Source organism: Polyodon spathula, chromosome 5, assembly GCF_017654505.1.
Source record: "Polyodon spathula isolate WHYD16114869_AA chromosome 5, ASM1765450v1, whole genome shotgun sequence".
Lineage (NCBI taxonomy): Eukaryota > Metazoa > Chordata > Actinopteri > Acipenseriformes > Polyodontidae > Polyodon > Polyodon spathula.
In genome coordinates this window covers 71,665,553-71,683,039 of record NC_054538.1, presented here as the reverse complement: position 1 = coordinate 71,683,039, position 17,487 = coordinate 71,665,553, and the positions used below count along the sequence as shown (strand labels likewise).

At 37.8% G+C, this 17,487-nt stretch overlaps 1 protein-coding gene across 1 annotated transcript; it reads left to right on the top strand.

The window, feature by feature from the left end:
• The first annotated feature begins 248 nt into the window (after positions 1 to 248).
• LOC121316274 (PR domain zinc finger protein 1-like) lies at positions 249 to 16,816 on the top strand. Its single transcript, XM_041251254.1, is given in 8 exon segments — positions 249 to 392; positions 1,855 to 1,892; positions 1,894 to 2,101; positions 5,622 to 5,741; positions 9,006 to 9,258; positions 13,193 to 14,277; positions 14,487 to 14,615; positions 14,831 to 16,816. Coding segments are annotated over 8 exon segments (2,430 nt in total). The 5' UTR covers positions 249 to 365; the 3' UTR covers positions 15,401 to 16,816.
• Positions 16,817 to 17,487: the final 671 nt, after the last annotated feature.

The window sequence follows — 17,487 nt, the reverse complement described above, 5'->3', positions numbered from 1 at the left end:
CATGCCAATTGCAGCTATTGAGAGAGAGAGAGAGAGAGAGAGAGAGAGAGAGAGAGAGAGAGAGAGAGAGAGAGAGAGAGAGAGAGAGAGAAACTACAGCGTGAAAATATTTCACAATGTCGCGCGTTCATCAATTGCTGTGAAAGCAACAGTATCGTTTTCCTGAGGGAGTGGGAATACAGTTTGTAGCTCCTCCCCTTGTAGGCAGGCACTGGCTCAGACACAGGCTCAGGTTCAGAAGTCAGTCAGAACAAGGGAAGGAATAAGACGCACCGCACAGCAGCAGCCCTCCAGTGTTAAGAGAGAGGCATGCAGCACAGCACCTGTCTAGAGAACAGAGTGGTGAACACAAACTATTCAGCTCTATGTGTGGCTCAGCTCAGCGTTTCCCAGTAAGTACCTACTGCTAAAGAAGAGTGTGTTTTAAGTTTAAATTAAGGAACCTTTTAATAAGGTTTGTTTTTGTAATAGGAGGGCTTTTCAGTTTACTTTAAAAAAAAAAAAAAAAAAAAAAAAAAAAAAACTAAAATGTGAAATTAACTTTTATGCCTTTTTAAATTTCTGAGTATTAAATACTGAAATTTAAAGTTGTCCTTGTAACCCTTCTGTGCTTCATATTGGTATGTCTCGGTAGCTTACTAGACCCAGTGTGTTAGGCATGCTGGAGAAAGAACTGTATTCATATATTTCTTTAAACAAATGTACAAGTTTGCCTTTTTTTTTTTTTTTTTTTTTTTTTTTTTAATCTTTGTATTTTCTCATAATTGCTGATCACACTTTTAAATGACCGTTCGAGTTTTTTGTTGTTTTTATTGTAATGATATGTTTTAGTTGTATGTCTTTTCAAATTTTGGGAAAGTCGTCCAAAGTATTAATTTTAAGATTTAAAATAAATAAATAAATAAATGCCGTTTGTTGTTTTTTTTTAAATGTTCGTAAGAGGGTATTTTGGCTTTGAAACGCATTGCTTACATTTGTGTGTGTATATATTTAGAGTTCTTTTAATGATGATTACAAATTGGCCGGAGCTGTGTGAAGGAAGTTTTTGTGATTTACAGACTTTGGAATTGCAGGTTTCCTTCTGAATGTTGGTTGTCATAGTGACGCAGGCAGGAACTGTTGCTGCTGTTGTTGCTGTCCTCGGCCCCATCCACTCTGGAGAGGCCATCGGGCAGGGCACAGGTTGTTTGTGTACCTTGTTTGTGCCTCTAGAGCCGGTGGGGAAGTGTAGGCACCCCCTCCCTTCTCTGGAAAGCATGCCGGTTCCGCATCTGCAGCACGCTGCTTCCAATTTTAGCTCCATTCAGACGTAGACTGTATTTCCTTCCCGTGTTTGTGACGCTACTTTTTTCTTTTTTGAGGCAACTTTTCCACAATCTGAATAGCCCCTCAGTGACCATGACCTGCAGTGCCATTGGTTGTTTTTGAAACGAGACGGGGAAACAAAAAGTTTTGAAAGGTGACAATAGTTCCTGGGACTGGGTTTCAAGCAGTTGGATAATACAGATAATACAAAAAAAAAAAAAAAAAAAAAAAAAAAAAGTTATATAGTAAAATAAAAAACAGCCAAGTTGATAACTGTGGCAGTCTGGAATTTTACTCATGTAAACACCTAGTCTCATGTTTTTTTTTTTTCCTCTGGTCATTCAGTGGGGCTATATAGTTGTGGCAGTCCTCCAGACAAAATTAGGGTAGCTTGGACAACCCTCTTTCTCAGCCTGCAGCTGGTATCAACTGTTCTGCATGCGCCCTGAAGTGCAACAGACTGGCCTATTAGTCACCACGTCTCAGAGGAAAACCACAGGCTGAGGGACAATGCAGATTAAAGCCTTTCTCTTTTTGCTTTTTTTTCAGGCTGCCTCACAGCATAGCTTGGATATTTTAAGCGCTGAGAGATCACTCAACAGGAGAGAGCACCATGAAATTGAACATGGAGGGTGCTGACATGACAAAGTGGACCGAAGCAGAATTTGAGGAGAAGTGTACGTATATTGTCAATGACTATACCTGGGAGCCCAGCACAGACGGTGGAAACTGTGTTAAGGCTGAAGCCTCACTTCCAAGAAACTTGACGTTCAAGCACGCACCGAACTCCAAAGAGGTAGGAATCTTGCATAATGTTTGAGATTGGTCTTTGTGTGTGGTTTTTTTTTTTTTTTTTTTTTTTTTAAGTAGAAGAAACTTGAGCTTAAAGATGAACTACAACCTATTGCTGCCTACAATTGTTTACAATTATTATGCACTGAGTACTGCATTTAAACTTACCACACAAGGGCTGATTTTAAAGTCACATTTCTTCTGTTATTTATGATAAAAAAAATAAAAATAAAGATGAGCAGTGAATTTCTCAGAGTTTAACTAAACAGTTCTGCGCTCTGTGTGGTCAGTAAGTGCATAGTGTCATTAGTCTTTGTCAGGCGTAATGCATTATAATGCAAAACTGATAAAAAAAAATAAATAAATAAAAAAGATAGCAGTGATTTAAAAGCAGTAGGGTTTTGTGACAAGACTATGATTTGACACCTATCTTACATTTTCCTTGTGAGCAAGTTTAAACTAATAACCTATTGTTTCAGGAGCGTGTATGTTGTCATATGACAAATATACAATTAATCTTCTGTATCACTGCTGCTGACAGTGCTTTTAACAAGCTTGCAATAAAATAACAAATATTGAACCTTTTGGCCCTTTTGCAAAAAAATAAATAAATAAACAAACCTTTTCATTAAATACAGAAACTGAAACAATACTGGTAGAATTGAGAAACAGTAGGTTTCATAGAACAGTGTGTGTTGCAACTACAATGCTGTAATTAAACTATTATCAGTTTTAATACTACTACAACTACTACGACTAATAATAATAATAATAATAATAATAATAATAATAATAATAAAACTTCCCATATTATCCTGCTAAAAGATTACGTTTTTTTTTTTTTTTTTTTTTTTTCTGTTTTTTTTCTAATTCTAATGCAGTAACTAAACAGTGAAGGATGCTGTTCGGTGTGAAAAGAACAAAGCAAAATAGAAGTTTGTTAGTTTAACAGCCCTGTTAATAGTGTAGGTTATTTCATGAGTTATTTGGTAATACAGGAGCACAGTTAGCTGCCTAATTTTTTTTTTTCTTTTTTCTGTTCACACCATGTGTCATCTCTTTATATAAACATTATTTTTTTTTTGCACTGTCAAGGTAAAAATAATTAGTTTTATAGAAATTATTTTTCTAAACTATAAAAGAACCCATTGATGGACTTTATAAAAAAAAAAAAAAAAAAAAAAAAAAAAAAACTTTTTGTCTATTTTTCAAAAGATTTAATGTTGTCACTAATTAACGAAAATTATCTTTTAACTGACATGTTCTATTAATTCTTACGGGAAATTCCTCCCCCTGTCCTCCTCTCTTTTAAGCGTGGGTTGAAATGCTAATAGAAAGGACTTTCAGAAGTTCGAAACAGAGCAAAGAAATGATTGCTCAGTCCTCTATTCTGTTTTATCAAGAGAGAGGTGTGTACTTTGAAGAGATTATAGAAATGACAGAAATCGACACTTTTTTAATCATTTTAAATCACAAGCATATGGTTTGTTTATTAGAGACATAGTCTTAATACTGCATCGACTAAATAAAGAGGGAGAAAATAAATGTCCTTATTTGAGCTAGAGTATTAAAACTAAAAACCTGTTCCTGGCTCACCTTGGTTTGTTTAGCATGTGAATTAGCAGTAAACATACTGGAATTCCTATTTAAAATAGCCAGGTTGTGTAACACACACTTTAGTTTGACTGAAGACAGAAATGCACAGGGCAAAGTGGAGTGGGACTCAGGGGTGAGGGAGGGAGTGGTTCTAGATCACTGACAGAGACGGATGTCCCTTGGTGATTAAGAGGCGAGATAACCAGCCTTCTACCTGTGCTCGGGGACTTGTTTCCACTAGAGGGCCAGTAGGGATTCGATAGCTACCTGGTCAGTGAGAGCAGCTCCCTCTTGACTAGCTTGACTTTTAAACAGTCATGGTTAGTGTTATACCTCAGCTCACTTTAAACCACGAGGCAGGGTAAATCCACGATTATAAATACACCAGACCCAGTGGCTACACTTTATACACACACACACACACACACACACACACATAAAAGGTCGTAGGATTTTAAGTAGTTTTAAATATGTTGCATTTAAAAGACCCACATACCAGCCCGGTTAACATTTGCTTTTAAAGTGTTCTTTATGTCTTGGCACAGTTGTGATAGAAGCCTCCCAAAGTTCTGCTATTGTTTTTGTCTTTATTCAGATCCAATTCCAGTACTGAAAGTGCCTTTAAATCTTTAATTAGACACTGCAATTAATGCAGATGAACAAGCTGTTGAAAAATGTATTTGTGTAATAAGGTGTTGCACCCAGTTACAACATCTGCATCTGCAATCCTCTTAGAGCATAATTGGATGTAAATGAAGACTGGGGGGGGGGGGGGGGGGTGTGTCTTTGAAGCACATCTGCCTTTTTCATGTTTGTGACGTAAATAAAACCGAGCATTTTCAGAATAGTTTAAATTTAGAACAATTTCTAGAAAACCTTATCACTTGCATACTACTACATTTTCTCACTTTGTCCACTTTTAAAAGTATATTTTTGTACAACAATGTAAAGTATATTGTACACTATTATATATATATATATATCTATATATATATATTATATATATGATATATATTATATCTTTATATATATATATATATCTATATATATATATATATAGATCTAGATATAACACAATAATGAACATTAAAACTTGTAAGAGCAGATGTGAAATGTGCAAATATATTTGTAAAAAGTAACAGTTAAATCACAAATAGAGAGATGGCAGAAATGTAACAAAATACAATATGTAGCAGAGACAGTTACAGCATTGTATAATGTAGTAGACAATCAACACAAACACAACATGAATGACGTAACATTTGTAGTTTTAGAAAAAATACAATTAGAGAATATACAGTATAGAAAAATAAAGGAAAATAAATGGATAAATAGACTCAATACTCCGATGCCTGAAGGGTTAAATAGACAGGATTATACTATCACACTACATTATTAACTATGTAGTATAATACATGTCTATTTAAGCAATATTAAATGACAAATTTCATTTTGTTAAAAATCTTTTTTTTTTTTTTTTTTTTTTTTTTTAAATCTCATTAGCTGAGAGCCCATCAGGCCTGAATTTAAGCGAAGCGCCGGAGGTATTACTTCCTCTTCACAAACAGCAGATGTCCGTTTATGTCGAATAATAAAAAGTCCCTCTTTACCACAAACTGGTTGGAACACTTGACATGTAGGCTGTTCTTGTGAATATTAATTAATTGTTTCCTGTTTGTGGTTCTTAATAAGATCCCTGCTGTCAGGTAGGAGGAAATTAGAAAGATGTACATCAGAGTTAATTAAAAAAAAAAAAAAGTAAACAAAAGAGACAAAGGGGGAAGTTATTTTTGTTCTTGAGTATAAAACGAGTTGAAATTGATAACAATAGTAATTTTACAGTCACAGTTCTCAGTGATTGGTCCTACATTTGCACTGTTTTGTACAATGCAATGAATTGTATTCAGTTGGATTATTTTTTCTTTTAGGTTATTGGCGTCTTAAGTAGGGAGTACATCCCCAAGGGAACTCGCTTTGGGCCACTGGTAGGAGAGGCCTACACAGCTGACACAGTTCCCAAGAATGCAAACAGAAAGTACTTCTGGCGGGTAAGTAAAAATAAAAGCTCCCTGTTGCTACAGGAACCGATTCTCCAGATGAGTTGATGCTTAGAAAAAAAATGGTCACTTCCTTTTTGAGATCAGTATATATATGGGGTGGAGGTGGGTTCCTGTGTGACACACCACATACAGACTGATGCATGTTCAAAGAAACCACCAGTTCCAGGTTATGAGCTAACATGATAAATTAGCTGAGTAAACGTCTAGTCCTTTTGGGAACTGGCTCACGGTTGTTGTAAAGTGACGAAGGTACAGCAGGGGTTATTCCTGTTCATGTATGTTGCAAACAAGCCTTGAAGCCTCCAAAAAGGAAACTGTCTACTGACTTACTTGCAGGAAGTTTTGGTTTGCTTTTCTGGAAGGAACAGCAGTGATAATTCAGGTTTGTAGTTCCTTGTAAGTGTGCTGATGTAACTCGGCTGTTTTGCATTTTTCTTAAGCAGATATAACCTTAGAAGTCACTGAGGACCTTTTTGCAGGTGTTTTTAGTCTTATTCCTCCTAGCCACAAAAATACAGTTGTGTCATTTCATGACTTAAACAATATCCACAGTCTGATGAAAAACATTACACTCTTTTCCTTTACAGCATCCTAATGACGTAGTGGTTACAATGGGTGCTTTACGATTGCGGGGTTGTAGGTTATCTCCAGTTCAGGTTGACTCAGCATGGAAGTCAATGTAAAATGAGTACTGTGGGGGCTGGCTGGATGCTGCCCAGGTGGTGGAAGAAACTGTGAATAGTAACAGTATATTAATAATGATCAGCATAGTGGGCAGTAGGGAGAGTATATCCCTTTTTGAAGTCACAGCTAGAATTGACCACTGCGGGCTTCCTGAGTGGCGCATCCAGTAAAGGCTCTCCACGTGGACTGCAGGATGCGCCCTTTAGTCTGGACGTCACCCGTGTGGTCTGGCCGGGCGCCTGCAGGCTTGCCTGTAAGCTGCCCAGGGCTGCATTGTCCTCTGACGCTGCACCTCTGAGGTGGCTGCATGGTGAGTCTGCAGTGTGTAAAGAAGCGGGTGTTCTTCGCTTCTCCCAATTCAGCGCAGGGGTGGTAGCGGTGGGCTGAGCTTAAAAATAATTGGACATTACTATATTGGGGAGAAAACAATAAAAATAATTGTCGACCACAAAATTAAAAATAAAAAAATAAAAGAATTGACCACTGCATTTGTTTTCTAATTTCTCAGTATATAATCTTTCCATTTAGTTTGCATGTAAACCATATGTAAGAGGAAATCATGTGTTTACAGGTTGTAATCACAGGTTTTTGATCTTTTAATTTAAATGTAAGTGTGTGTGTGTGACATCATATGTTCCTTCCCACATTATGCTGCGACGTCCAGTAACAGTGGCACACAACAGAAAAGTACAGTAAATGGTACCGTGGAAAGGTAACAGGGGCTTTCTGAGTAACTTTTTAGAGAGCATCTTCCTCTTAGATACAGTCTGCACTGAAATGGAACAGCTGTTCTTGGAAATGCGAGATTCACAGTAAACAAAAAATAATAAAATATGAACAAGCCCCCACCTCCCCAGTCACACTGACTTTTTACTTTTCCATTTTCTCATGACAAAAACATGCGCTGCAGAAGAAAGTCTCACAGTGATCTCTTTTTGAAGCGGCCACATATATTTCCTCCTTCTCGGTTTACAGGAAGTTACCTAAAAAAAATGTAGAAAAGAAAGTAGTTCAGAAATATCTGACCCTTTTGTTAAGTCTAATCAGCACTTCATAAGCTTGATACAGTGGGATTTTTCATATGTCCCAATCCCAAATATTGTATTTATTATTATTATTATTATTATTATTATTATTATTATTATTATTATTATTATTATTATTATTAATATCTCTGGATGAGAAATAATTTTGGGGAATGGGGCCACCTTATTATTAAGATAATTCCACTTACTATTAAGATAATTTTGTCAGGTGAGCTTCTATGTGCCAGATAAAGTTTATTGAGCTCAGTATTCCCAGTATGTAGATGAACAAGTCAGTGCTTACTCTGCACAGAGTTCTTTAGCTTTGCAGAACCCAGGGGGTGCAACAGGAAGCTGCAAGCCAGCAGGCTGCTGGAACAGAAAACGAGCCTAGCTATAACCTCACTGAGTCTTATGACGTCAAGCTAAGGCTTTACGCAGCTGACTCACGGGTTTATAAGTATAATCAGAACTAAAGCAGTAGTAACACCCAGTTTGTCAGTTGGTGTGGAGAGAACAAGGTGCAGAGGAAGCGTTGAAAACAGCACATCTCCGCCCTGTACACACATAGGGTAGGCTTCTCGTCACAATGCAACAGTGAGTTGTAATGATGGAGAAGGTAATAGATCAGTTTGTATGGGTTTCTTTTTTTTTTTTTTTTTTTTTTTTTTTGTGGCATGCCAAAAGGCTTGTAATGCAAAAGCATTGTGCATAATGTATATATTGCAAGAAGATCCTAACTTTTTGTTTTTTTACCTAACTGCATCAGATAATTTTAATAATCTAATTTTTGTTTTAAATTGAAAGCAGGGTTATTTAAAAAATCTAAAAAATGTTTTTTAAATAGGAACAGATAAAAAGGGATGACAAATGAACACATGTTGAAGTATTTTCATCGTACTTTAGCTTAATAATAATAATAGAAGGAATAATGTACACACAACTGTGCATAATAAGGCTGTAATTCTTCCAAGGGTTTCTGTTGACAAATGTCTCAATGTCAGCCAGAAACATTAGAGAATTACAGCTGTATATGTACAGTTTTGATGTAGATTATTTGTTGCAATACATGATGACAAAACAGACAAATTGTAGAATTATCAGCGTATATTAACAGTAGAAAAAGTGTTGAGAAAAACGTTGAAATACAGACCTTAAACAAAAAAAAAAGTTAAAGAAGCTTATTTTTTAACAATTCGTTTTACATTTCATTATTATCAATGTACACTGCCTAACTTCCCATGGTAATTTCCTAATAAATGTTTGTAATGTATTGTTGTTTTAAGAGTACTAGCATTATTCTACTCTTCTACAAATTCCTCCTGTCCTGCAGATTCAACTTTAAATCTGCAGCCCATTGTTGCTTGTTTTGGGCTTGACAGTGTTTTGTTGTATTCATGTACTGGTGGTAGTGTTTGTTTTTTAAAACTGAATATAGCAGTTTTATCACCAGCCTATTATACCGCATGTGTATAATTAATAATAATAATAATAATAATAATAATAATAATAATAATAATAATAATAATGTATTCAATTGCAGATCTATTCCAATGGTGAGTTCCACCACTTCATTGACGGCTTCAACGAGGAGAAGAGTAACTGGATGCGTTACGTGAACCCAGCACACTCGCAGCAAGAGCAGAACCTTGCTGCCTGTCAGAACGGAACAAACATTTACTTCTACACGGTCAAGCCCATCCCAGCCAATCAGGAGCTGCTGGTGTGGTACTGCCCAGAATTCGCCGAACGGCTACACTACCCTCCTTCTGGGGAACTCATGATGATGAAACTCAGTAAGTACTTTCTGCCTTGTAATGACCAAGAATTTGTTTAGTTCTTTGTTTTCTGAGTAGAACTCATTCAGTAACTCAATCTGGATTCCGATAATTTCATCATATTTCCTGTAGTGTATGATGTGGCAGCAAGACGAGAATGTTTATAAGACTTGTTTTTATTAGCCAGATTATAGGAAATTAGGAAACTGCAGACTTCAGTTTCCATCATTTTCCTGTAAACAGTAGCAAACCTCTTAAAGTCCTGAAAAAAATGTAATCATAATAGCCATTTGGGGTGGTTTGGTAATGGTATTTAGTTGCACAGCACGATTTTGTGTAATCCTAAAATCATTGACAGTTAAAATGTTCTGTCCCAAATAGATTACCAAACATTCTTTCTGTTGTTACCTAAGCTGTAATAAATCCCACTTTCAAAGGTTTGTGTGATAGTCAAAGAGATCATTTAGGTGTGGTGTGACTGCCAAACTCCTTGTCATCATCATAGTGTCTGCCAAAATAGCTTTAATTGTTGCATGCTTTGTGATGACTACGTTTCCAAATCGGGCTAAGGAATTTTACTCAACTGTGTTAATCTATATACATGTTCTACAGCTGCCTTTATATCAGTGTGTCAAATCCTAATCACTTGAGGAAGTGTTTTTTTTTTTTTTTTTTTTTTTTTTTTTTTTTTTTTATATATATATATATATATATATAATGTTGGTATGTAAGTAAATCCTTTGAAGAGGTTCTCTCTGCGGGGGTCTTAACACAAAAACCAAGGCGAAAGTCTGTACAAAACTCAGTTATGTCTGTTTCCGCTTTCAGACATGTTTGAGTCAATACAGACATGTACTGGAGGTTATTTTATACGTGAATTGGCAAAAAAAAAAAAAAAAAAAAAGCACAGTCACAGAGGTGTCTCCAGTATAGGGTGAAAATGACTGTCGACTATCTTCTTTCACGATCAAACAAAAAAAAAAAAAAACTATCCCCAAATATGCTAATCAGGCCACAATGTGTTTAGTAAGAGAAGATACAAAAAATAAATTTAATAAGTGATAGAAATTGTGCTACTTTTTTAAAAAACTTTTTTTCTTTTTTACTCTGCACCAAAAGGATATGTACAGAATGATTACAATAAAATAACATATGGTCAGTAACTTACTGTATAGTAAGATATGTTTTAAGCTGTGATAGCTAGACAGCAGCAGAACAGTTAGATCTGATTGCACTGCAGCACTTTCTTAACTAACTAGGAGCGCTGTAGTGCTGCTAAGGTTGCATTGCACCCCCTTAACCACACAAAGGACTTTTTTAGCTCAGTCCCATTCGGCTATCTCCATTGACTCAAACACAACTGTATGAATGTGTGGTGGGAATGACTCGATGGAGGTGGTGTTGATAGTTGTTGGGAACAGCTATCTTTCTTATTTGGTATTTTAAAAGGAAGAAAAAGGTTAATTGATGACGACTTGAACTTCCTGCCTGGCTAGCTGTACTGACAGATGGAAAACTCTCTGATAAGCCCCTGTTTGTTTTGTGTCTAGTTCTCTTAGGAGCTGCAAGCCCACTATCATTCCCCCAATCTCTACCTTCCTGATAGTGGCACTTACTGTGTTTGTTCACTGCTGCTGGCTCAGTGGGAGGCATTGATAGCGAGGCAGGGCCACATGCTGGCTAAGGACTAAGAGTGGGTCTTGCCCCTACATGAACTAGCAAAGTTTTGAAGTGTTAAAATAGTAAAAGGCTCTGAAGATCTATGACGATGCTATTAAAAAGCATGCTTTGTTATGAGAATACTATGTCCTATTCATACAGTATATAGCTTTAGTAGATTTAAAAGAAAAAGGGAAAACAAGGGAGGTAACATGCTTTCAGTAGCAACCAGCCACCAACGTGGAGTATAAAGATTAAAGGTTCCCACACTACTTTGTAGACTTGAAGAGATTTTGAAGTCTAAAAGTATTCAGCAGAGGGAAAGTTGCTGCAATATTTTTTCACTCTTTTGGTTATAATATATTAAGAATTTGAATGGGTGTTTAATGTAAAGAAAGGATTCTAATTCTTTTTCACACTAATGGTAAGATAATCTTTTGGTTATATAAAGTGCGGCACCTTCGTTGAAGGAAATTCCTACATGTTTATCCACTTTTTCGCATACAATTGAAAACTCGAAGTGCAAAGGTTCTGCATTGAGGCTTGTTTGGTTTTTTTTCCCGCCTAGTGCTAAATGCCTGATGGGTATTTATTATTATTATTATTATTATTATTATTATTATTATTATTATTATTATTATTATTACTATTTAATGTCTCTGTAAAGCCTGCCTTCTCATTTAGAGTTCCACAACTTGAAACACTTGTACAGAGGCCTTCTTCCTGAGGTACTGTGACCTGACAGCTATCGAGTGATCCTTCAGCCTGCCAACTGATTTAAAAAAAAAATTTAAAAAAAAAACCTTTTAAAAGTTGGTGACAGGATCAGTTATTGATGAGACTTCGGGTATGACCATAACCTCCAGACAAAAGGTGCCGCAGGATTAGCCGCTGTGTTGCCACTTGGCCTAGGTGTTTATCAAAACAAAATGGAGTGAAGTATGAAAGATAACCTGGTGTTGGAAAAGGCCAATCAAATTGATATTTTTGTGCAGGCCTTTGATTTGATGTTATCTGCCTGCAAACCTAATTTTCTTATTCCTGAGTAAACTGCAAGCCCACCGTTACCTAATACTGTCTTTCCTTTTTGCTCTTTGGTAAAAGCCAACTCTTATTTGTTATAGTGTTTTTTTTTTTTGTTTTTTTTTAATGATTTGTGTAAAATTTACACTAATTAGGCTGGGTAATTGTTTGTTCAGTTCCTAAAGTGATGAAAAAAGGCTAATTTGAACCTGCTGCCTTTTTTACTCTGTTTTAAGTCAGATAAATATTTTAATGTGCCAGTGTCAGGGCATGGGAGGAAGAATCAGGTTTTAAGTCCAGTTGGCAAAAGAATCAGGTTTTAAGTCCAGTTGGCAAAAGAATCAGGTTTTAAGTCCACTTCAGCCACTTACTTGTCAAGTATGCCCTGCAGATCATTACCTTTGCTTCAGTGGAAAAGTGACAAAGAGGGTTACAAGGCTGATGGAGTGCAATTTTCAGCTGGAATATCCAGTGCAAATATTATTGGGGGAAAAAAAACAAAAAAAACAAAACAAACATCTGATGTAGATTTTAATGTAAACAAAAAGATAAAAAAATGTTGCCAAGTCTCTTGTGCAAGAGCCAAGCAGCGTTCACCCATGCTGTGCTCTGCTCCACAGCAGCTGACTTCCCGATCAACACTCCGTCACACTCCACAGCCATCCCTTGTTTTCATTGCTAACTGGTTGAACTGGATGGTGAGCCTCCCACTGTGGTTTGGCATATGCTGGCTCACCATGCCTGTCTCTTCCAGTGAACCCTGTCTAGTGTGTACTTGAGAGTGAAAGTACATTTGATTTTTTTTTTTTTTTTTTTGCAGAGTTTGTGGTTGCTTCCTGATAGTGATGAAATATTGCTCTATCTGGCTGTTTGAACATGTCTTTCTGTATTTCTGTTGATTTTATTGGTCAAGGGGACTTTTAAAACCAATAATAAGCTTTGGTTTGAAGCAAAGAACAGAAACTGGTTAACTTAAAGTAACTTCTATCAGTGTCTCAAAACAGGATAAAATTATAATTCTGTTTTTGATTGGAATATCCAGTAATGTTTTTGCAAACAAAAAATTAAAAAAATAAAAATACAGGAAGATAGTGACTAAAATCTCTTGAAAGGATTACAGAGAAAGGTACAGATTTCCAAACAAAATTGTGTTTATTGCATTTAAGTCTCTTTGACAGCAGTTGGAAGCAAGTGTACTGTGGAGATGTAACTGATACATTATTTTTAAAAGACGATTTTGACTAATTGGTTGCTTATCTTTCTAATGTAGAGCAAAGCTTTATGGATGCAAAGCAGCATGTGACAGAGCCAGACGGAGTCAGTCAGAAAGGCACAGGAAAGAAGGAGCACAGTGTGAGGGAAATCCTCCGGATGACCAGCAAGGAGCCCAGTGAACCCCAAACGACTCCCACAAAGAGTTTGGAAGACTCCCCCAGGAAGCCCAGTCCAGAACGGCTCTTCTTTCCCCGGGTGGTGTACCCGGTCCGCCCCCACATCAACGAAGACTACTTGAAGGCCAATGCCATTTACGGCTTAGACCACCCCAACCACATGACCCGCTCCCCCATCCAGTCTTCAGCCACCCCCAGCCCCTCGGCCCGCAGCAGCTCGGACAACAGCCCTCGCAGCAGCCCAGGAATCATTCACTCCCCTCCCATCCCCTCATCTGAGGAATACAAAGAGGGCTTCCCTTACACAAACGGACTCTACACCAGAGACAGCTACGCAGGATACACCCCACCCAGCCACCTTTCCCCGGCTTTCTTGCCTCCATACAACCCCCATCCTTATTCCAGATTCCTGCTACCTCACTACCCGGTCGGCTGTAGCAGCCTGAATGGGTTGGGTGCTGGTCCTGCTGGTGGCACTGGCGCTGGTGTGAACGGATTGAACAGTTTCAACCGCTTTCCAAGGATGTACCCCCTGTACAACAACCTGCTGGCAGGGGGCAGTCTCTCGCAGCACATGTTGAACCCATCAGCCCTGCCTGGCATGATCCCTTCCGAGGCCGCCCGGCGGCTCTTGCTCTCCTCTGAGCCTCACAGGGACCTTCTCATCCCAGCGCCCAACAGTGCCTTTTCTGCCACCGGCCACCAGGACAAGCTGTCCAGCCCAAGCAGCAGCAGCTCCCCCACCACCAGCACAGCTGTCACCTCCTCGGAACACTGCATGCCCACCAAATCTACCTCGGCCATGCTAGAAAGGAATGAAGAAGCAGCCATGAACCTGAGCAAGATGAAGCGCAACATGACCGGCTACAAGACCCTTCCCTACCCCTTGAAGAAACAGAACGGCAAGATCAAGTACGAGTGCAACGTCTGCAGCAAGACCTTTGGGCAGCTATCAAACCTAAAAGTAAATCTTTTTCAATGGTTTACTTTGGCTTAATTTTTCAAATGATCTTTCAATAAAAATAAAATAGATTGAGACATGGATTAATATGTCGTCTTGCATCTTAACATCCAAAATGGAATTGCTCTCCTGTAGTAAAACTAAGGATTGTCTGCATGTATTAATTGTGATGCTTCAGACCCTGTTGTTAACCGTTGATTTATTTTCCTCAGGTCCACCTTCGAGTACACAGTGGAGAAAGGCCCTTTAAGTGCCAGACCTGCAACAAAGGATTCACACAGTTAGCACATCTACAGAAGCACTACCTGGTCCACACTGGAGAGAAACCACATGAATGTCAGGTAAGAAAACTGAAAAAAAGAAAACAAAGTGTAGCAGCAATAGCAGTTGGGCAACCATTAGGATTTATATGCTAACGTGACTAAGCCCGAATTTTGCTTGACTGTCATAAAAGAGGCATTGTATTCTTATTTAAGTACCACCCCTGCTTGTGCTGGCACAGCAGAGTTTATATGTGAGAGTTGTGAATTAATGTACACTGCTTCTTCTCCGCCAGGTTTGTCACAAGCGTTTCAGCAGCACCAGCAATTTAAAGACACATCTTCGGCTCCACTCTGGAGAGAAGCCTTACCAGTGCAAGCTGTGCCCGGCCAAGTTCACCCAGTTCGTCCACCTGAAGCTGCACAAGCGTCTGCACACCCGTGAGCGCCCCCACAAGTGCTTGCACTGCCACAAGACCTACATCCACCTCTGCAGCCTTCAGGTCCACCTGAAGGGCCACTGTCTGGCCGCTCCCGGCCCCGGCGTGCGATCCCTGGAGGAACTGAACCTTGTCAATGAGGAGATAGACAAGTTCGACCTCAGTGACAATGCAGACCGACTGGAGGAAGTAGAGAGCATGGACGTGGAGAGTGTGGTTGAGAAGCAGATCCTTAACCTGCTCTGGAGGGAGGTGGACATCAAGGCCTCCTTCCACAAGAGCATCGGAAACGGACTGCTCTCATCCAGCAGTGGCCTTTATGAGCCCACTAACAAGACGTCGGTCATAAAGTTGCCTCACAGTAGCCCACAGCCACTTTTACCTGTAAAGGTCAAACGAGAAACGATAGAACCCATGGAACATTAAGACTGACTGAAGAAAATATGAAAGATATTTATAACGTTTATGAGAGTTAAAGTGCCTGTAGCAGTTGTACATAATCTTCTCCCTTGCTGCATAACAGACTTGGCTTACTCTGTCAGTGGACTTCTATTCTCAGGGCTTTGGCACAAACTGTTTATAGTCTCTTTTTCACTTATGTTAAAGACAATCTTGTACACATGATTTATTATTTTTTTGTTTGATTTTTGTATATAAATATATTATCTTCCTTAATTTATTATGCAATTTATCATAAAAAGCAATAATTGGAAATAATGTTTACAATGACTGGATGATTCATTGTAACGGAATATATATATTATATGTTTTATTTTTTACTTTCTTTGTGTCCATTCTTTGTAGATTTCTGCTCTTTGTCACATTACGAAGAACCTAAGACTATTAAATGTATAATAGACAGAGAGAACAGTATTCAGGGTTTTGCAAAAAAAAAAAAAAAAAAAAAAAAAAAATTGTATTGCCAAAGGTGGACATTTGAAGTGTTGAACTATGGGATCATTTCTGTAAACATCGTGTAGTGTTCTGGTTAGCATTTTCCTTGTGACTTTTCTTTCCCTCAGTATTTGTGTAGAGTTGTGGTTAATTTAATTAAAAACAAATGGGCATTTTGTAAAGTTTCAACAACAGTTACCTCATTGTGTGTGTCCAGAGGTGATGGGGAGGGGCTGTAATATTTATTGCTTTGCTGCTTGAAGAGGAAAACCAGATATTCAGAATTCCCACTTTCAGCTTGGCCTAAAGAATGGGAGCAGCCCTTTTTAGATGTAGCAAGTCGGCTGCAAAGCTGGGAAACTATTATTTATTATTTAGAAGCAATGATTGATTCCTTGGAACTAAAGCAATATCAAAATGAGAAAGTTTGAATTCTGGTTTTATTAGGAGTCAAAGCTGGTTACCAAAGTTCACTTTCTTTCATAAACCAAAAAAGAAGGTGGCAGTACTGTTCAGTGTATATAAAGTGTGAGTGAGGTTCTTGGGTGTAACCTGTAGTGTAAAATTGTCATCTTTGTTTTAATTTAAGTTCCCTGTTGCTCGCATGTATAGCGCAGACCAAAACATCACTACTCTATCAATGGACACACTAGATGTTTGTAGTGCTTTCAGCATTTGATATGAATTCACAAAGACTTATTGCAATATCTTTAAGGCAACTGCAGACTACATTTATCAAGAGGACTCAGCACCACTGAGTGGAGCTGCCACAGCATTTAAATGCTTTTCTTGATCTATGACCAAAGTTTCCACCGTCTTGTGCTTAAATAAATTGAGGGGAAAAAAAAAAAACTGTTTCTTATGTTTACATACTGGTTTACATTGTTATTTATGTGCAACTTGTCAAAAAAAAAATGTAAATTATGGTATAAATGTTCATTGCTCTATCAATGCTTTGTCTTGGTGTTTTTTCAATGAGATTCATTCTTCACTTCTATCATGTGTGTTCGTATGAGACATATTTTGTGTTTATAGTATAAAGCCTGAAAAGAAACCATCCACGTTGACATTTTTTTCCTTTTATTAATTATTATAATACAAATATTATAACCCATAAAGTAAATTTCAAAAAGTTCTAATTGTATAGCAGCACAAATATGCTAAATAATCCAAAAAAATAAAATAAAAAAATATATTACATAGCAGAACGCATAAACAACACAAAAATAGAGTAAAGAGACTAAAGACTACCAAACACAGGAAAGAGTGAGATTGAAAAATAAAATCCAGACACCAGAAAAGAGTGAGATTGAAAAATACATTCTGCATTCAGGTTCAACCTTTAACCCATAAAAGCTATAGCCAACTGCACTAATACTGATGCTTTAAGAACATAAGGAAGTTTACAAATGAGAGAAGGCCATTCTAAGCTCATCCAGTTCCTAGTAGCTGATTGATCTCAGAACTTTGTCAAGTTAGGTGTTAAAAGATCCAAGTGATTCTGCCTCAGTAACATGACCAGGTAACACATTCCATACCCCCCCCCCCACACACACACACACTGTGAAGAAGGGTCTTTCCATTTGTCTATCTCAACTTGCAACTGTATCCTCTAGTCC